Source organism: Physeter macrocephalus, chromosome 4, assembly GCF_002837175.3.
Source record: "Physeter macrocephalus isolate SW-GA chromosome 4, ASM283717v5, whole genome shotgun sequence".
NCBI classification, from domain to species: domain Eukaryota; kingdom Metazoa; phylum Chordata; class Mammalia; order Artiodactyla; family Physeteridae; genus Physeter; species Physeter macrocephalus.
Genome location: NC_041217.1, coordinates 74158276 through 74179679, shown reverse-complemented (window position 1 = coordinate 74179679; position 21404 = coordinate 74158276). Strand labels below are relative to the sequence as shown.

General features: G+C 45.1%; 1 protein-coding gene across 3 annotated transcripts; it reads right to left on the bottom strand.

Moving 5' to 3' along the window:
* Positions 1-550: 550 nt before the first annotated feature.
* On the bottom strand, positions 551-10909 carry S100A10 (S100 calcium binding protein A10). 3 transcript variants are annotated; one of them, XM_007122571.3, is made up of 3 exons: positions 10804-10909; positions 3887-4039; positions 551-963 (listed from the first exon to the last, which is right to left on the bottom strand). In XM_007122571.3, the coding sequence occupies exons 2-3, from the start codon at positions 4016-4018 to the stop codon at positions 802-804; spliced, it is 294 nt and encodes a 97-aa protein (XP_007122633.1). In that variant the 5' UTR covers positions 4019-4039; positions 10804-10909; the 3' UTR covers positions 551-801. The 3 variants fall into 3 exon arrangements, with proteins under 3 accessions (XP_007122633.1, XP_028344619.1, XP_028344618.1); XM_028488818.2 differs by lacking the exon at positions 10804-10909 and adding an exon at positions 6664-6773; XM_028488817.2 differs by lacking the exon at positions 10804-10909 and adding an exon at positions 5526-5620.
* Between the last annotated feature and the right edge of the window lie 10495 nt (positions 10910-21404).

The window sequence follows — 21404 nt, the reverse complement described above, 5'->3', positions numbered from 1 at the left end:
ATGAAAAATGGACTCAGACATCTCAGGCATACAAAGTGCTGGTTGGAAAGGCTCTGATTTAACTGGGCAGGACTATGCTCAGGAATTATAAAGGTGGAATATACCCTGAAGTGCCTTCTTTTTTTTTTTTTGTGGTACGCGGGCCTCTCACTGTTGTGGCCTCTCCCGTTGCGGAGCACAGGCTCCGGACGCGCAGGCTCAGTGGCCATGGCTCATGGGCCCAGCCGCTCCGCGGCATGCGGGATCTTCCCGGACCGGGGCACGAACCCGTGTCCCCTGCATCGGCAGGCGGATTCTCAGCCACTGCGCCACCAGGGAAGCCCTGAAGTGCCTTCTTTTAATCCTTGGAGTTGTCCTTCAGCTAGGAACAGCTACAGGGCAGATCAATTTGAGAAGTTAGACTCCAAGCCTGAGTGGAGAGTGCTTTCCCATTTTGCAGGTTCTGTGGAAAGAGCTCTGCCTTGCGCTAGATGCTTAAGGGCATGTGGGCTCTTTGTGAATGAAGCAGGGAACAAACATTTTTGAAGAAGAACAAACATTCTGTCTCAAATTCAGAACTAAGAAAGGAATTTGTTTATTGAGGGCAAGGGGATGCAAGCAATATAAAAATCAAAAGCTTATCTGCCTTTAATTGACTTTTCTTTCTCTGCTTCTCATGGTGGAGGTGGATTTTATTTGTACATTTTCTAAGGGTCCCAATCTGCTCAGGAAATCCTTATACAGGGGTAGCTGTGGGGCAGATTTCTTAAGTGACCCTTTATGAGAATTCTTATCAGGGTGGGAGTACTTGCTCAATGCTGCCTACTTCTTTCCCTTCTGCTTCATATGTACTACAAAATAGTCATTGCATGCGATGGTGAGCCCAGCGATTAGTGAAAAGAAGCTCTGGAAGCCCACTTTGCCGTCTCGGCACTGGTCCAGGTCCTTCATTATTTTGTCCACAGCCAGAGGGTCTTTTTGATTCTGAAAAAAAAAAGGACAGAGGCAAGAAACACGAGTCAATGGTTGCAATGATGAGCTTCTTTGATTTGTACTGATGGAAGCTATATATGTGATCTCCTAATTATTTGAATTCTTGCTTTAGGTCATAGTGATCTTTGGAGGTCATCTAAATGTATTTTTCTGCTTTGAGGGAGCACTTCAGTAAATTCATATTTATTTCAAGCTAGGAAAGAGGTTTCCATGGCACTCTTTTATGTAACTCAGGGACTAGAAACAGCCTATTTCTAGAAAGAGGAGATTCAGTGCCAGAGAAGGGAGACTCACGACTCTGAACTCTCAGTCCACTTAGAAACCAGCATGGCCTTCTGACATGCTTTACTTACAGTCCAACTGTTTCCACAATTTTCAAAATCACAAAATTCTGTCTGAGAACCACCCCAAATTACCCCATTTTTTAGTTTAAACTTATATTCTCTTGACAAACTTTCATTCCTGATAGCATGGTCAAGTCCTTAAAGAAGGAAACTCCTATGAAAGACCTCATGCGATTATTTAGGGAGCAAATTTCAGATCATTGTCCTATGGATTTTAAAGAGGTGTTAATGATGCCCTGGGGTGTGTTAAGTTTAAAGAGTTCAGGCAGATGGTCCTCATTTCTTGGCACAGCTGAGGCCAATCTAGGGTGGCTTCATATCATATTAGCCAGGTGACCTTGAGTAAGTCACACAGCTTGGTGGGCCTTCGTGTAACAACTAAGAATTGAGGTTGGACTAGAGTGTTTCTAAGATTGCTTCTGTTCTTAATAAGTTGGTCAATCTATGCCATCCTATACTCTTTGCTGGATGTACTCTTTGTTTTACACTGGATGTACTTCAAAAGCAGTATGTGTGATGGAGTTATAAAACTCCCCATGATTCTCAATGCCTAGCATGAATACATGGAACTAAGATGAGCAGGTAAGATCCCCTTTGTTTTTTCTTTTACTCTGTTTTCAAGATGATTGGCTTTATCATTCCTTTTCATAGTGATGATGCTTAGAAGTGGGAAAGTGTGGTTTCTCCTGTAGGGTCCATGCCATCAACCAGAGGGAAATATGGCCCTTTACAGGTGTTAAAGGACTCAGGTAAAATATTTATGAATTTCATTGATTGTATAAATGAGTGAGGGAACTGATACTCAGTGTCTCAAGTGTGCTGGATGTTTATAAACTGCACTCAGAATTCTCTTAACGTAAAGCAGCAGCATTTCCTACACGCCCTAAGCAATCAACCAGAACCTGTCTATGCAGCTACCTCTGCTTTTGGTGGGTTTCAGTTAATTCTGGCCTTAACCCCAGCTTCCTGGCTGTGGTCAGAAGGAGTGAAATTTGGATGACATAAGGGTCAACTTTAGAAACAAAACGATCTGTGAATGCAGCGAGTGTGGGTGTGCTTGGAATTATGACCCCATGCTTAGAATAAATTATACTGCCATGTTCAGTACTTGGTACGGAACACTTTATGTTTATCAAGCCACAAAGCCTTTAGGGAGGAAGGATCTTCGTCTCATGTGATATCATCCTGGCTTCTAACTTATGCAACAACACAATTAATGAGTGTTCAGAAGTAGACCGAGAATGCCTTTGTTTGTGTGATGGGCAGGTTTACAATGAGCACATTTTGTCCTTGAATTTTATGCTTGCCTGGAAGGATCACAGAAAGTGAAAGTGGTCTTGGAGATAATCATGTCCAGCCTCTCATTTTCCAGAGGCAGGAACTGAGGCACAGAAAGCTGAAGCAACCTTCCCAGTTAGGGTCCTGGTCTGGGGCTCTATCACAGAACTGTACAAAAGCAGAACAACAGTATCCTCTAACTCCTTCTGGGATAGCATTGTGGTAACTGCAGCTCTGAGATACAAGTTAAGCTATTTATATCTTTATTTGACTGGTATTGATAACATGTAAATCATCATGTACTACAAAACCCTATGTTTAATTAGTCAGGAGTCAGGGGCTTGATTAATGCTGTTTACCAGGCAGATGACAAGAGGCAGAACCCTGTCTTTTACCATCTCCTCCCTTCACCCTTTAGAGGCTAATGCACACCAAACACAGTACTGATCCCTTCAAATGACTCTGGCTGTGGCAGGGAGAGAAGGGCCTGCATTTCAATCTAATATTTTGTTAGGCAATGTTTCACCTTTAATGAAACGCAACAACCATCTCTTGAGGGCCTATGGTGTAAAAGGGCAACTGTGCCTTGTTGCCTAATGTCCTGAGTGATGTATCTGAGCTCGTGGCAGATCCTCTTCTGGTCTTCACGGACCCCTCCATCTGTCAAAGGTGAGGCATAAATTCAAACTGCGCTCCTGTGTTCTCATTGCATTTTCAATGTGAAAAGCAGTTATTTCTGGAGTGCCGCTTGGCTCTCATTCAGCAGATGCTTGACACCATTGCTTTAGAGCAGTGTTGGAAAAAAATTTTAAAGCCTTTATCTAAAGGGATTTAATTTAAGAAGGGAGATTCAAGTTGCTCAAAATGGATGTGACCAGGATGTGGTAGCTCCAGTGCCAGGTTTATGGACCTGAGGGCAACAAGGCAACCTGGTTGATTACTCTGGTGAAAGGCCTTCTTTCCTGCAACTCTGTCTCAATGGACACAGACGACTCCAGATGGAATCCTTCTAACACCTCGCATTATGGTGATTTGTGTGTAGTCTCATTTCACTTCCAAACTGTAAGCTCCTTGAGGGCAGGGGCTGTGTCTTCTTTACCTTCTGTTTCCTCCCCTAGTATCTTACAAACAGTAGGCATTCAATAATGTTTAATAAGTAAATGAATGAAAACACCTTTCTAGTAGTGACTTCCACAGGGAAGGGCTGGAAAGAGGAAGGGAAAGGAACTAGGGCCCAGAAGCATTGATTTTTACATCTGGTTCTGGTTCTTTCTGAGCCTTTCAACACTTACTTCCAAAAATCCAGGGAACTCCTTTTCCATGAGTACTCTCAGGTCCTCCTTTGTTAAGTAGCCTTTATCCCCAGCAAATTTGTGAAATGTGAACATCATGGTTTCCATGGCATGTTCCATTTGAGAGGGCATTTTGGTGAGGTCTGTTGGAACCTATTGAAGGATGTAAAGAAACAATTTACATTAACTTTTAAGCGACATGAATTACCAGTCTTTTGAGAATGATTGGAAGAGGGTGATTAGCTCATTCACTCAATCCTTTTCAGCTGTAAAATTCAATGAATATAAGGACCAGTTCACTCAGGTTTTATGCCTCCTGCTGATGGAAATAGGCAGTTCAGGTATTGGTGCTCTGAATAAGGGATTTATCTAGTTGCCTGCTAATTTTGCATAAATCACCTAATGAAGAATAAAAACACTAATTATTTGGAAAAGCAAGATCAGTGCCCCTCCTTTTAACTGACAAAGCACCTACTGAAAGAACAGACGTTTCTCCGTTTCTCTTAGCACTGGTAAATGGGACTCTTCGATATGGATATGGCTGAATACCAACAACCCACACAATCAAGCCTGGTTAATATAAAAACTTCAACTCTCCAAGCTTAACTAGGTAACCTTGTTCAGTCATTCTAGGGTTTAGAAATCTGCTTAAAAATGAATTTTGTCTCCTGAACATGTATTGGCCTCACCGCTTGGCTTGCGGGATCTTAGTTCCCTGACCGGAACTGAACACACGCCACTGCAGTGAAAGTGCCGAGTCCTAACCACTGGACCGCCAGGGAATTCCATGTATTCTTTACTAAAGTTCTGAACTTGTTATTGATTGTAACAAAGACATTTGCATCTTTGGTAGTAACATGCAGTTGCCCTACCCAAATAAAAGCTACCCAAAGCCCATTTATCTACTTCCTTGAGAAGGAACAAGTAATAGTATATCCTAATTCCTTTGGGGATCTGATATATTTTTGGCAGCACTAGACAAAAGAGCTACTCTCACAGTCTGGGGTGCAGTGGGAAAGGAAGAGCTTTTCATTGTAAATAGTTTAAAACAAAGGTAAGGGACGTCCCTGGTGGTGCAGTGGTTAAGAATCCGCCTACCAATGCAGGGGACGCGGGTTCGAACCCTGGTCTGGGAAGATCCCACATGCCATGGAGCAACTAAGCCCGTTTGCCACAACTACTGAGCCTGCGTGCCACAACTACTGAAGCCCACACACCTAGAGCCCGTGCTCCGCAACAAGAGAAACCACCACAATGGGAAGCCCGTGCACTGCAACGAAGAGTAGCCCCGCTCACTGCAACTAGAGAAAGCCTGCCCGCAGCAACGAAGACCCAACACAGCCAATAAATAAATAAATAAATAAATAAATTTAATTTTAAAAAAAAGAAAAAGAAAGGATGTGTCAGATCATTATATTCAGGTATAATAATCTGGGGGCATATGTCTCATCAAGACCCAATGCCTGGTACTTAATAGGAGCCCAATGAATTTTGCTTAACTGGAGGGCATGCTTTAGCCAGAATGGAGTAGCTTTGGCTAACACCACCTAAAATCACTACTGGATAGGAAACAGGTGAACTTGAATTGAGACTGTAATATACCACTCAAAAAAAAAAAAAAAAAAAAAAAAAACACAACCGTCAAGAATAAGTTTAGAGCAGAGATTGAAGGAGAGGCTGGCAACTTCCGCTGAAGAGTCTCAATAGGAACTGGAGACATGCTTTCAGTCTGGTTCCTTCTGCCGACATATGCGTGCTCAACACAGATCCGTAAATGCTGTCTGTTACAGAGAAGGTGGAGTTGGTGAACATGAGGATTGAAAAATTACACTTTAAGAGTCAAAAGTTCTACCCCTTAATCCCCAGAAAAGTAGAGGAATCAGCATGCCAAAGAATGCTATACTCTAGAGAATGCTATAAACCAGAATCTGGCATGATTCATCTGGAAAGCAGTTCTCTTGGAGAGAGCAGCCAATTCAAGGTCCACTGTGGGAAGAATTCCAGGGGAACCACACCCTTTCCCCTCTCTCCTGACACAGCCAGGATCTGGCTTCAGATGGCAGTGGGCTTAGAGGGAGTCAGCCTTGCCTGGATTGGCTCTGGAAGTCCAGCAACATGAGAACTGAACTGAATGAGTCACCTATGGGAGAAGGCTCTGGCATCCCACCCCAGTTCTGAAATATCTCAGGAAAGGAGTCAGCCACCACAGAGGTTTAAAAATACCCATGCCCAAGCTCAAGTGGCAGAGCACTTCACAACAAATGCCCAAAGATCCCAGAAACTGGAACTGGCTGTGGGACACTTAGTTCACATTCTTCACAGGGCAGAGCAGAAGGAAAATGCACTGCAAAGCCAGAGAAGTAAGAGGGGGAATATAGCAGGGTGAGGACCCCTAAAATAGGAAACAGGCTAATTTAGGAACCTCTAAGAAATACAGCTTGTAAGCTGAGGAAGTTCTGGCCACCCCTGAATACCTTCTTCAAGAGAGTGAGGCCAGTCTTCCTCTAGTGAGCACTCGGGTCACTCCAAACCCAGCCCTGGACTGCCTATGCTCATTATGAAGTGCCAGAGCTTTCCTGCCCCACTGGATCTCCCTCTGCTGTTTACTCAGCACATGGGCTGTGGACACAGCAGTCAGCAGACTCCCTGTTTGTTCTGCAATAAGAATGTAGATCAGGGGCTACTCAGGAGATCTAAGGTTGTGAAAGTGAAAACAGCTTTGAAAATCAGAGATGACCACCCTCTCATCAGTAACCCGGGCCCTTAAGGGCACTGACCTGGGCTACGAGCAAGTTATTCCGTTTTGAAGGTGAAGCCAGTACACTCGTTTTAAAGTAAGATGAAGGAAAAGGGAAAGATGTGATTAATACTGTTCTTTCGGCTAGCGGATGAATCCTACAGCTCTTCCAGAGTACAGCGGGTGACCTACTGAGTCAGCCTGCCCGGCCCTCCCATCTTGGGCGGGGCTTGCCCGGCCTGGGCTGACGGAAGCACTGACCATTGGTTGCTAAAGCAGCAAGCAGTTCAGGGACTTGAATTCGCCGTTTCCACCGCCCCAGAAAAGTCCCACCCCAGGACTCTATAGCTTCTGGCTCGGAAACACTTCCAATGGATAGCCTTGGGCCTGGGGTTAAGAGGCTGCAGCGCCCTCTCTGTTCCCCCAGACAGCCTACTCCGGCACCTGAAACACTCCATCCATTTAATCATTTGCCCGTCTCTCTTAGATTTAAGTTCCTCTAGGTTAAGAACTGTGAATTATTCAGTTCTATCCACGAACAACTAAATAGTGGTTTAGTGTTTGCTAATGAGTGAATGAATCAATCAAACAATTCCCTTGGCTGGAGCTGAGGTGCAGGTGTGATTACCGGGTCTGGGCTGAAACCCTTGAGGCTGGGAGCTCTGCGGGAGGAGGTGAGGGCTGGGAAGGGCCCGGAAAGGGTCGGCCTATGTATGAACCGCAGAGTACATTCCATAGCGGAGGAGAAAACGGTGTGTCCTGCTAAACAGGTCTGGTCACCCAACACGACTTGACTTTTCTTTCTCTTCTCACTCTTACCGTTTTCTTGAGTTTTGGTTTATTCCACTTTACTGCTCTCTCACTGTAAGCTCCACAGGCTCTAACTACTTCATCATTCACTCACCTTTTATTGAATCATTTTATTCTGATGTCTGTGTATCTCCTACACAGGTCTGAAGAGTGGAAGCTCACGTGTCTTTCTTTGTGTAGTTTTCTCTTCCGAAAAGAATTCTGAGCTTTAAAATTTAGTTACAGTGGTGGGAATTCAATTTTCCATTTTTTCTGTTCCTTCACCAAGCACCTACTTTGCATGACCCTGTCACGGTGTTAGGCACAAGTGGGTGCGCTCTCCACCACCTCTGTCCCATGATGCTTGCCTTTGGGGAGTTCACCAGCTAAGGTCATACTATTTTAAAATATGTCCTGAATTCTAGTTAACTGTGTTTGTTTCTTTCCACACTAAACTGTGGGCTCCAGTAGCAGGGTCCCAGAAGCTAGCGCCCTGTCCTCAGAGCCTGCTCAATGAATCAGTAAGAAGGAAATTGACAATAATGTAAATTTTGATCCTTCTGGGAGTAGCAGGGAAGTAGGAGCCCTCCTTAGAAAAGTGTCTGCTCCTAAGCAATACCAAATGTTTGCTCTGGACCCATGCCCAGATCCAGGCCATAATATCAAAAAGGAGACTTCCAAAGAGCAAGAAGTCTGATCTACTTCGCTCTTTCGTGTCTTGTCCATACCCTACTTTTCTTACAGCCCACCCAGAAAACAACTGGCAGAATGTCAGTAAAAACAAACATCTGTTATCTAAAATGTGTTTTAGGTTTCCTTCCTTTTGCTTTGAGGAATTTAAAAAGAAAAAAATTGGGGTGGTGGGGTGGTGGGATGGGGAATTGAACCCAGAAGGCATTCTTCATTTGATCCCTAAGGGGAATTCAGAAGAAGTGAGTGGAGGCAATGAATCTGATCCAGGCTGTCTCTCCCACCTTTCACCAAACGGAAAACTTTCCCACTGAAAAAAGTGAGCAGCAAAAGAAAAGCTCCAGATGCAATCCAATAGGAGAACTCTGAAGCCGTCTCTACCCTAAAAGAGTACATCTAGTTTTCCTTGAAGAGTTGTCAGGCATCACCAGAACTGGCAAACAATAGCCACTGTGACAACTGCTATTAAGCCCACTGAAGGGCTAGGAAGTGCTGAAAATTGTTAAAAATAAGCAAATTCATTCTTTTTGCTTTTGATGTGAGATTCCTAAATTGTTAAGTCCCGGGAAAATGAGAAGCTTAAGAAAGATCCTAATAAAAAGATCAGTCTAGCTTTCCCAGCACTCTTGAGTGCTAATCTGCACATTATAACTCTGAAAGGATTCCATTGTTTCCCTCAACTTTAAAAGACTGGACTGGATCAAGGCCATACCAAGTGGGTAGTGCTCTAAAAAATTCTCATTTTTGGAGCTGTCCATGGAAAGCAAGGAGGCACTCAGTCTCAGCTCCACCCAGCGCAAGGCCTGACCTCACTGGAGTGGCTGCTGGAGAGGCTGGACAGGGGCCAGACATGGGAGGAAAAGGGGCCATCTGATGTTGTATGCAGGAAAAGCCAGGGAAGACCATCACCTAGAAGTCAGGGTGCTATGCTCAGCAGACCCTCAGGAAAATTTGAAGAACCAAAATAAGAATCTCCAAATGGTGTATCAAGGACCACAGTGAAGAAAGTAGCTTCTGGCTGTCAATGAAGGAATACATCATTTGGAAGAGATGATTAAATAGAAACTGGAGAGGAATCTGTGGGGGCAGGGCTGATGAAGAAATTCCAAATGAGTTATATGAACTCATTCCTGCCCTAATGCCTGCATTACCTTTTGCAATTTGCTGAAACACATTGGAGGCAAAGATCATTGACAGGGTGTTGAGCCTGGCCTCACCTGAGGCGCAGGATATAAAAATCCACTGCTGCAGGTTGAAACTCAGGCTGCAGGGGAAAAGCATCTGCAGCAACTGCAACTTCTTTACGGGAAGAGCTACCTCCCAAATAAAGCTGGGGCAGCCTGCCAGTAGGCATACAGGCCGATAACCCAGCAGCAGTTCTGCCATGGCCCTACCAGTCTAACTGCTGTCTTCACCCACAGTTCAGTCAAGAAACCTCTCCTTCAGATTGCGGGCCAAGTCCTGGTGTGACTCACTTCCTCTTGGAAAATGCCCTCTAAGATGGCACAGTTCCCTTTTTCCTTCAGGGAGTGTTCTGTCAGAACCATCTGCAGAGAGAATCTGGAACCATCCGGGCCACACCCACATGGCCTCACAACTGAGTCACAGGCCTCCACTAGGAGAATCCGGGAGCCCTTTGTGCTAACCACGCCCTGCAGAAAGCTCCCAGCGAAGGGGGTGGGCTTAATGTATTCCAGAGTCTGGCCCAGGGCTCAGCTGCGCCTGGCACGAGGCTAGCTGCTCTGCTTTCCCCACCACCCCGGCCCAACAAGGCAGATTCCGGATTTCAGTTAGGTGGAGTCCGGCCGAGGCTAGAGAGTGTGGTATCCAGGCCTGGGGGAAGTGCCCGTCCTCTGGCCAGGCTCAGATTGTGACCAGGTACCAACAGCTCATTGCATTAGGCCAGATTAGTCTGGGTTAGAAGATCCTTCATTAAGCCTGCGCTTCCTCTATCTCTGTATAGTTCCACTTGTTTAAGACAGCAAGAAGGGATCCCTTTCAGGACAAAAATCACTTCACACAGGTTTCACACAGGCTTCCCTCCCCCTCTTACCCCCACCCCCTAGCAAAACTGCGTTATAAAGAAAACTAATAGCCCTTCCTCCCTCGGTCGGCAGTAAGAACCTTCCCGTCTAGCAGACAAACAACAGGAAGCCCAACCTGAAGCATCGGGGAGTGGGGCTGAGGGGTGTCCTTTGGGTAGGGAAACCGCCAGCCCTCCCCGAGCCTGCACAGGCCGTCCAGCTAGGAGGTGGTTACGAACATCTGGACAGAGGTCAGCCTGCAGCCGGAGCACACAAAGAAATACGCCGACCAGGACAGGGGGCCAGAGCGGGGGTTCGGGTAACTGGGGCGACTAGTCGAAAAGTAGGAAAGTGGGTGTAAAAAAAGATAAACCGAAAGGTAGGAGAGAGCAGACCCCGGGGCACCAACACGGAGGTACAGTAGTGAAGGACAAGGGCTCCCTCCCCCCGCCCGCGAGGATCTGGGGGGTCGCGCCGGGGAGGGACAGGGGCGCTGCTCGCCAAGCCAGGGTGTGGCCCAGATACCTCCCCATCTCCAGCTGATCCACGACCAGGGCCCCCGGCGCCCGGGACACCCGGCGAAGCCAGCCGGGAGAGCCAGAGCCGCCGATGCAGGGGTTTCCACGGGCGCGGGGTCTGGGTCTGGGGACCGACCGGGACCGGCGGGCAGAACTCACCGTGGCAGGAGGCGCGGCGGGGACGCTCGGCTGGCGGGGACGCGCGGCCAGTGAGCAGAGCGCCGCGGACTGGGCGCCTTAGTAAGTGGGGGCGGGGAGCGGGGGAGGCAGGAGGAGCCTGGGCCAGTGTCAGGGCCTCCGCTCACCCCACCCCTTCTCCTCCCTCCTCTTCCTGCCCCCGCACCCAACACTCACACCCCGGGCGCACCGCACACAGCCTTCTTTCGCTGTGCGGAGGAGCCTCGCTTCAGGGTTCCCCACCGCCCCCAGTGAGAGCAATACCGTAAACTTCTCTTCCTACTCAAATGCTCTCGAATATTTTAGGACAACCCCACCCTCGGCCATGCCCTTCCTCTCGGGTTTGGTTTTAGAGAGCGAGTGAGTGTGCAAATCCAAGAATCCAGCCATTCTGCGGGTGGGGCACGCTGGCCCAGAACCAGATTGTAAACGCTCGTCCGTAACCTACTGGTCTAGGAATTATTTTCTAGATGATACTGCAGGGAGGGGTCCGTGGAGTCCTAACGACCGCGAGGGTGTCAGACTTGGTTGGTTTCAGATTAGGCCGTAGGAGGTCAGTTGGGAGGGTCTCGAAGGCCTGGGCCCCCTGTCCACGGGCAACTCTCAGAGAAGCCGAGTTCCCTGCTGGCGCCTGCTCGCGGAGTGGAGGGGGGTGGTTGCCGTTTGGTGGCTAGTCAGCTCGAGGGCGTTACAAACCCTTTGTTGAACTGGAGATTTACCCCTCTTAGTGTGAATGGCTTCCGTCGTAGTTGATATTGTTAAAACCTGTTTCAGGGTCTCCTTTTTTTGTCCTGAAATTGGCCTGTTTGGCTCTCAAACTCTTTAGAAGAAATTTAGAGAAAACCTAAGTGTTTCCTAGCTGATGCTATTCCTCCCGCCATTTTTAAAAAAAATATTTATTTATTTGGTTGTGCCAGGTCTTAGTTGCAGCAGGAGGGCTCCTGAGTTGTGGCACGCAAACTGTTAGTTGCGGTGTGCATGTGGGATCTAGTTCCCTGATCAGGAATCCAACCCAGCCCCCTGTACTGGGAGCAATGAGACTTATCCACTGCGCCACCAGGGAAGTACCCCCCACCTTTTATTTTAATTGTGGTTTAGGGTTAAATGCAAACTACTAGCAGCTGTTGGTGGAAAAGGGCCCAGTCCCAAGTCTTGGGTTTTCCTTTGTTCCCAGGGGAGGTCCTGGGAGGAGTGAGTGATCCCAAAGGAATGAGCAGACTTGGGGAATCCTCCAAGTGCCTCCAAGTGACTAATCTTGGCTCTTGCCAGGAAAACTCAACTTGGATTGCAGCTCTCACTCTTCTGGGTTCCTGCAACACTGGTGCTGAATGTTCATGGGGGCACTCCTGCAAAAAACATAGGCTTCCTAAGTTCTTCTTAGGCCCTAGGTTACAGTCAAGAATGGAGAAAATTCTACATCCCTTTAGTGCCAGGAAATATGCAACTGGGTTTAGAATGAGAATACCTGAGTTCCGTATACTATAGACTCCTTATTTGATTTCTTCATTTGATTCACAAACATTTAGGAATGCTTAATGTATGTGCTAGGGCCTGGGAATTCAGAAATCAAAGAATCAGTCCTGTCTCTCAAAGAGCTTCAAATCTTGTTGGAAGATAGATTAGCAAATGGCTAAAATCCAGTGAGCTCAGTGAATGGTAGAGGACACGAAGGGACACTGTGAGAACAGAGGAGGGGCCTCCAAGTCCCCATGGAATGGTCGCAGAACAATTCCTGGAGGAGGAACATTTGATAGAGGTTCTTAAAATAACAATAACGTTTACCATGACTTTTAAATCTGATTGTAAAAAAGGTTACATTCTTATTGTAGAAGGTTTGGAAAATATACCAATGTATAAAAAGGAAAATAAGATTATTTGTAAACTCATGGACCAAAGAGAAATACTTTTATATATTTCCTTTGATGGAAGACATTTTTACATTATGAGGTATGGGGAAGCCATTTTGGCTTATACATGATTTCACTTAAACTTTATGCTAACTAGAACAGCCTATTTTGTGGCCAAACATGCACTGTACATCTGCTTTAATCATTAAAGAAAAGAGTGCATTTAAAACATCAAAATAGAGTAGGCGTGGCTCAGGCATCCTAAATGGAGTTGGGTGGCCATTGTGAATGTGATATCAGATAGTTCCTACATCATTAAGAACTTGAATTTTCTGAACTGTATCAGACTCAAGAACACCACCAGCCCCTCTCAAAACAGTATCTGCTAGGGACTTCCCTGGTGGTCCAGTGGTTAAGACTCCTCACTTCCACTGCAGGCGGTGCTTGCCAGGTTCCATCCTGGGTCGGGGAACTAAGATCCAGCATGCCGTGTGCCGTGCAGCGTGGCTAAAAAACAAACAAACAAACAAAACAAACAAAAAACCCAGTATCTGCTAGCAGCTGCCAGCTGCAACCTCATGGTCTTTAAGGTCTTCCTTTGTAACTGTGCAACCATATGGGACGCCAACCAACCCTTACTTACTAAGCACCCTTACTTCTTGCCAGATCTGATTTTAATTCTTGACAAACAACTTATGTAATTTTGCAGTTTTTGCGTTTTTATAAGCCTCCTCATTTGTAGTCCAGTGGAACACAATTCAAGTGCTTCTTGAATCTGTGTCTCCCTTGGTATCACCCTCAGTTTGGCTCAAATACAACTATTTTTTATTCCTTTTATAGATTTTTTTGATTATTTCTGTCCATACCTTTTAGTCTTTTTATGCATATATATTATGTATATAAATAAATATATATATATAATTTGGGGATTTAGGTAGAATTATTTATTTATTTATTTTTGGCTGTGTTGGGTCTTTGTTGGGCGCACAGGCTTTCTCTAGTTGCGGCGAGCAGGGGCTACTCTTCATTGCAGTGCACGGGCTTCTCATTGCAGTGGCTTCTCTTGTTGCGGAGCACGGGCTCTAGGTGCGCGGGCTTCAGTAGTTGTGGTGCACGGGCTTAGTTGCTCTGCGGTATGTGGGATCTTCCCGGGCCAGGGCTCAAAGCCACGTCCCCCACATTGGCAGGTGGATTCTTAACCACTGCGCCACCAGGGAAGTCCAGGGAGGATTTTTTTTTTTTTGAAAATTGAACCCAGAAGGGATTGTTGAATTTGATCCTTAAAGGGAATTCAGAAAAAGTTAGTTGAGGCAATGGTGTCTCTCTCACCTTTCACCAAACTTGCTCACTAAAAAAGTGGGCAGCAAAGGAAAAGTTCCAGATGCAATCCAATAGGAAGAAAGAACTCCAAAGCTTTCTCTCCTCCAACAGAGTACATCCAGTTTTCCTCAAAGAGTTGTCAGGCATCAGCCAGAATTGGCATACAATAGCCACTGTGACAACTGCTATCAAATCCATTGGTGGGTTGGGTGGTAGTTATTTAGTGAAGAGCTAGGAAGTGCTGAAAATTGTTAAAAATAAGCAAATTCATTCTTTTTGCTTTTGATGTGAAATTCCTAAATTGTGACCACACTGATTATAAAATTATGTATTCTATTTTTGTCCCATAATACCTTATCTTTAACCTTTAACCTTATCTTGTATGTCATTAAATATCAAGAGCATGATTGTTCATTTACTCACTCATTTTTTTTTTTTTCCCACTCAACAAGTAACTACAGTTGGCTGTTCATATCTGGGGGTTCCTCATCCTCAGATTCAACCAACCATGGATCAAAATTTTTCAGAAAAATAATTCCAGAAAGTTCCAAAAAACAAAACTTGAATTTGCCTTTCTGGCAACTATTTACATTGCATTTACATACTATTTACAACTATTTGCATGATATTTACATTCTATTGGGTATTACAAGTAATCTAGAGATGATTTAAAGTATATCGGAGGATATGTGTAGGTTATATGTGATACTGTACCATCTTATATAAGGGACTTGAGCATCCGTGGATTTTGGTATGGGGGGAGTTTCTGGAACCAGAACCCACAAAGGTACCAAGGGAAAACTGTATTCAACTACACTGTGGCTTCTCTACTCTCTTCTTTGGCCTGCTGGCCAGATTCTGAGGGCTCCCATGTCTTAGTGGCTGCAGCTCCACAAGATGGACAGGACTTCCAAAGTCCTGGGTTTCCAAAGCATTGTATTAATGGTTTGAATCATAGTTGTAGCAAAAGGAAACTTTATTCACCAATTACGGAGCCCTAGTAAGGAGTCACAACAGTCCTCCATAGCAGTTCAGTTGAGAACTACCAATTTACAGTTGCCTGGTCAAGACTTTTTGCTGGCAGCCCCAAAACAAAACAACAAACCCCCAAGTGTGGCTTTACTAGTACACCCTAAATAGGGAAATACAATTTATTAAACATTTCCCATATTTTTCAAACATTTAGGTTGTTACCAATTTTTTATAAAATTGTCATTAAAATTGTCATAAATAATAATTACATATAAAAGAACTACTTTTGAATAAACATCTTTGCCCATGTTTATTTTCTTAGGATAGATTCCTATCAGGGACTGTCCTTTTTGTTTGTTTGTTTATGGGGATCTTAAAGGACCAGTAAGTGTTAACCACATTCTGTGGGTGGGCAGATAGGAGGGAAAAGCATGTGCCAGGGCATGGAATTGTGAGGTATTGTGTCTATTCCAGGAATTGCCTCAGTTCTGCATGGGGAGAGTGCAAAGTCCATTAGGGCCTCAGATGGAGATGAGTCTCAAGAGGAGGTGCCTTTCTCCAGGGCACCTGGGATACTCTGCTTGTTATTGAACCAAACTTCGGTCTGCTCGCCAGTGTACAGTAAAGTCAATCTACTGACCCCAGGTGTGGCGAAGGAAAGTGCAGCATTTATTGTAGGTGCCAGACAAGGAGTCCGGGGCAGCTAATGCTCAAAAACCTGAAGTGCCCCATGGGTTTCAGGGAAGAATTTTTATTATTTTTTACTTTTTAAAATTAATTTTTATTGGAGTATAGTTGCTTTACAATGTTGTGTTAGCCTACTGTACAGCAAAGTGAATCAGCTACATGTATACAAATATTCCCCCTTTTTTTGGATTTCCTTCCCATTTTGGTCACCACAGAGCATTGAATAGAGTTCCCTGAGCTACACAGTAAGTTTTCATTAGGGAAGCCCCAGGGTCTTTATTGAGTTCTAATGTAATATCTTAAATTATAGTTGTAAAAAGAAAAGTCTCCCTATGTCCCTTTTGACTACAATAAGGCTGTGCTTACCCTCTGAAAAGTCAGAAGAAGATTAATACAACATTTACCGTTACCAAACCAAATGAGTCCGCTCACCGCATGCAGTAAAGCCAATCTACTGACACTGGGTTGTGGTGAAGGAAAGTGCACCATTTACTGTAAGGCACCAGACAAAGAGTCTGGGCCAGCTAATGCTCAAAAAACCTGAACTCCCCTATGGGTTTCAGGGAGACATTTTTAAAGGCAAGGGGAGGGAGGGGAGTCTCAGGGTATGTGATCAGCTCGTGCACAATTCTCTGATTGGTTGATGGTGAGGTAACAGGGCGGTGTCACAGGGGTTAACATTATCAATCCTCAGGCTCCAGTAGCTCTGGGGGCTACAGTGCTCATGGTCATCAAGTAGTTAACTTCTTCCATTTGGTGGGGGTTTCAGCATCTGTAAAACAACTCAGGAAATGTGCATCAGATACTGTTATCTATGTACTTCAGAGAAAAACTAAAGATTCTGTGACTGCCATATGGCCAATTTACTGTTTAAATTCTTATCAGTTCTCCTGGCCCAGCTGTTATTTTTGCCACTACATGTTCACATCCTTTTAATCCTTAACTCTTGAGCCAGGCTTTTGTGACTCAGGGGAGGCCTGGGAGACTACAGCTTTTCTACAAAAAGGAGGCAGGCAGAGGACAAGGTGGTGAGGGGTCTGTCCCAGGAAAGCTCTATAGGGTCCTGCTCTGTTACGTGCTAAAGAATTTGGAGCTCATTTCTGAAGGTGACAAGGAGCCACCGAAGAATGTTAAAGGAGGAGTGAGTGACTCTCCCACTTACCAGCTGTGTGGCTCTGATAAAGCCATCTCACCACTGTGAACCTGAGTCTCCTAATGGGTAAAATAGGAATAGACGCCTGTCGTCTGGGGTGATGGCAAAGAATGAACTGGCTCATGACCATGAGGCATCCAGCTCAGCCCTGGTATGCAGCAGCTTCTGGACAGCAGATCAGATTCTGTGTGATCCCTCCCTGCAGAGAAGAAGCTTTAAGGAGGCCAGGCAGGGCTGTTCTGTGGCCCAAGGTCCCAGGTGTGGGATTTGTGGGTGAACACCTTTGAGCAGACTTCCTTCTAGGGCACTGGGAGGACTCCATCGAGGCTGTGCTTGCTGTGCTAACTTACCTCTTGGAGTAGCAGAAGCTGAAAGCCTTTTTATTTTTTTTTTTTAACACAAGAGAACTCTTAGCTTGGGGTTGGAAACCATCTGCTTTCTTCTATTGGTGAGCTGCAAATTCTAATGATTATAATCTATTAAATACTTACAGAGCACCTATTAATACCTGGAGTCTTCTGGCTACTGGAGATATGTCAGGGACCAAGACAGACAAATTTCTGCCCTCATAGGCCTTTCATTCTAGTGGGAAAGGCAAATAAAATACAAGTAAAATGAAACTAACATAAAACTTTTGGTAAGTTGTAATGAGTGCCTTGATGGGAAAAACAAGGATCTGAGTGAGAGAAGAATCGAAGTAGAAAGTCAGGGAAGACTACACTGAAGGGGGGACATTGGAACTCAGACCTAGAGGAAGAAGAGGAACTAGGGTTGCAAATAAGGGAGGGACCAGAAGGAAGCTTTCTGGGTGGAGGGAAAAGCACTTTGCAGAGGCTGGGAGGTGGGGAGGGGCTTGGTCTGGGATGGAATTGAAAACCACCAGTGTGCCTGCAGCAAGGGAAGCATGGCAGAGGGGGACTGGACATTCGGAGAGACAGTTTGGCTACATATCACAGGGGTTAAGAGCCAATTTATTAAACATTTCCCATATTTTTCAAACATTTAGGTTGTTACCAATTTTTTATAAAATTGTCATTAAAATTGTCATAAATAATAATTACATATAAAAGAACTACTTTTGAATAAACATCTTTGCCCATGTTTATTTTCTTAGGATAGATTCCTATCAGGGACTGTCCTTTTTGTTTGTTTGTTTATGGGGATCTTAAAGGACCAGTAAGGGTTAACCACATTCTGTGGGTGGGCAGATAGGAGGGAAAAGCATGTGCCAGGGCATGGAATTGTGAGGTATTGTGTCTATTCCAGGAATTGCCTCAGTTCTGCATGGGGAGAGTGCAAAGTCCATTAGGGCCTCAGATGGAGATGAGTCTCAAGAGGAGGTGCCTTTCTCCAGGGCACCTGGGATACTCTGCTTGTTATTGAACCAAACTTCGGTCTGCTCGCCAGTGTACAGTAAAGTCAATCTACTGACCCCAGGTGTGGCGAAGGAAAGTGCAGCATTTATTGTAGGTGCCAGACAAGGAGTCCGGGGCAGCTAATGCTCAAAAACCTGAAGTGCCCCATGGGTTTCAGGGAAGAATTTTTATTATTTTTTACTTTTTAAAATTAATTTTTATTGGAGTATAGTTGCTTTACAATGTTGTGTTAGCCTACTGTACAGCAAAGTGAATCAGCTACATGTATACAAATATTCCCCCTTTTTTTGGATTTCCTTCCCATTTTGGTCACCACAGAGCATTGAATAGAGTTCCCTGAGCTACACAGTAAGTTTTCATTAGTTATCTATTTTATACAAAGTATCAATAGTGTATATATGTCAATCCCAATCTCCCAATTCATCCCACCCCCTCTTCCCCCCTTGGTGTCCATATGTTTGTTCTCTATGTCTGTGTCTCTATTTCTGCTTTGCAAATAAGATCATCTATACCATTTTTCTAGATTCCACATATGTGCATTAATATACGATATTTGTTTTTCTCTTTCTGACTTACTTCACTCTGTATGACAGTCTCTAGGTCCATCCATGTCTCTACAAATGACCCAATTTCGTTCCTTTTTATGGCTGAGTAATATTCCATTGTATTATGTACCACATCTTCTTTATCCATTCCTCTGTTGATGGACATTTAGGTTGGGGAAGCATTTTTAAAGGCAAGGTGGGGGAGGGGAGCTGCAGGGTGTGTGATTAGCTTGTGCACAATTCTCTGATTGTGAAGTAGCAGGGCTGTGTCACAGGGGTTAACATTATCCTCAGGCTCCAGTAGCTCTGGGGGCTACAGTGCTCATGGTCATCAAGTAGTTAACTTCTTCCATTTGGTGGGGGTTTTAGCATCTGTAAAACAACTCAGGAAATGTGCATCAGATACTGTTATCTATATACTTCAGATAAGAACTAAAGATTCTGTGACTGCCATATGGCTGATTTACTGTTTAAATTCTTATCAGTTCTCCTGGCCCAACTGCTATTTTTGCCACTACATGTTCACATCCTCACAATCATTAACTCTTGAGCCAGGCATTTGTGACTCAGGGGCGGCCTGGGAGACTACAGCTTTTCTACAAAAAAGAGGCAGGTAGAGGACAAGGTGGTGAGGGGTCTGTCCCAGGAAAGTTCTATAGGGTCCTGCTCTGTTATGTGCTAAAGAATTTGGAGTTCATTTCTGAAGGTGACAAGGAGCCACCGAAGAATGTTAAAGGGGGAGTGAGTGACTCTCCCACTTACCAGCTGCGTGGCTCTGATAAAGCCATCTCACCACTGTGTACCTGAGTCTCCTAATGGGCAAAATAGGAATGGATGCCTGTCGTCTGGGGTGATGACAAAGAATGAACGGGCTCATGACCATGAGGCATCCAGCTCAGCCCTGGTATGCAGCAGCTTCTGGACAGCAGATCAGATTCTGTGTGATTCCTCCCTGCAGAGGAGAAGCAAGGAGGCCAAGCAGGGCTGTTCTGTGGCCCAAGGTCCCTGGCGTGGGATTTGTGGGTGAACACCTTTGAGCAGACTTCCTTCTAGGGCACTGGGAGGACTCCATCGAGGCTGTGCTTGCTGTGCTAACTTACCTCTTGGAGTAGCAGAAGCTGAAAGCCTTTTTTTTTTTTTTTTTAAACACAAGAGAACTCTTAGCTTGGGGTTGGAAACCATCTGCTTTCTTCTATTGGTGAGCTGCAAATTCTAATGATTATAATCTATTAAATACTTACAGAGCACCTATTAATACCTGGAATCTTCTGGCTACCGGAGATATGTCAGGGACCAAGACAGACAAATTTCTGCCCTCATGGGCCTTTCATTCTAGCAGGAAAGGCAAATAAAATACAAGTAAAATGAAACTAACATAAAACTTTTGGTAAGTTGTAATGAGTGCCTTGATGGGAAAAACAAGGATCTGAGTGAGAGAAGAATCGAAGTAGAAAGTCAGGGAAGACTACACTGAAGGGGGGACATTGGAACTCAGACCTAGAGGAAGAAGAGGAACTAGGGTTGCAAATAAGGGAGGGACCAGAAGGAAGCTTTCTGGGTGGAGGGAAAAGCACTTTGCAGAGGCTGGGAGGTGGGGAGGGGCTTGGTCTGGGATGGAATTGAAAACCACCAGTGTGCCTGCAGCAAGGGAAGCATGGCAGAGGGGGACTGGACATTCGGAGAGACAGTTTGGCTACATATCACAGGGGTTAAGAGCACAGTCTTGGGGAGTGAATCATATTTTCTCTGCCGCTCATTAGCTATGTGATCTTGGACATGTCACCATCCTTTCCAAACCTCAGTTCTCATCTGGAAAATGGACTCAAAAGGAATACCTGCCTCCTAGGAATATTGTGGCTATAAATGAGTAAATACTTAGCAGAGTGCCTGGCACATAGTAAGTGCCCCACTCCTGTTAACTGTAATTATTATTAATAAGTGGAGGGTGGGTTGGAGCCAGACAGACTTGTGTTGAGACCTGGCTCTGCTGCATGATTGCTTTGTGCCACGGGCAAGTAAGTCTCCGTGCCTTCTGTTTCCTCATCCATAAAATGGACTTCATATTCCTATCCTGGGGGGTAGGTTATTATGGGGATTATATGAAGTTATTTATGTGCGGCCATCCTGAAGGTAGGAGCCAACCTCTCAAGGTCTTTTAATTATTTTAAAGTATTTTCCCGAATATATCCAGCCTCTTTTTAAACACTAAAAAAAGAGACAGACAAAACCTTAATGAGGGACTTCCCTGGTGGCACAGTGGTTAAGAATCTGCCTGCCAACGCAGGGGACACTGGTTCAAGCCCTGGTCCGGGAAGATCCCACGTGCCACGGAGCAACTAAGCCCGCGCGCCTAGAGCCCGTCGTGCTCCGCAACAAGAGAAGCCACTGCAATGAGAAGCCCGCGCACCGCAACGAGGAGTAGCCCCTGCTCACCGCAGCTAGAGAAAGCCTGCGCGCAGCAATGAAGACCCAAAGCAGCCAAAAATAAATAAATTTATAAGAAAAAAACCTTAATGAAAATCAGTCACAAGTTTGCCGGTCTACTTATGTTATGGATTGGGGTAGCCGACAAAGAAAAACCTGGGAATTCTAGCCTTCCTCTTCCATCTTCTAGTCATAAGGGACTCTGATTTTCCAGATCTCTTCAAAGAAGGAAGAAAAAAGGATGCTGTACCTTGAGTTA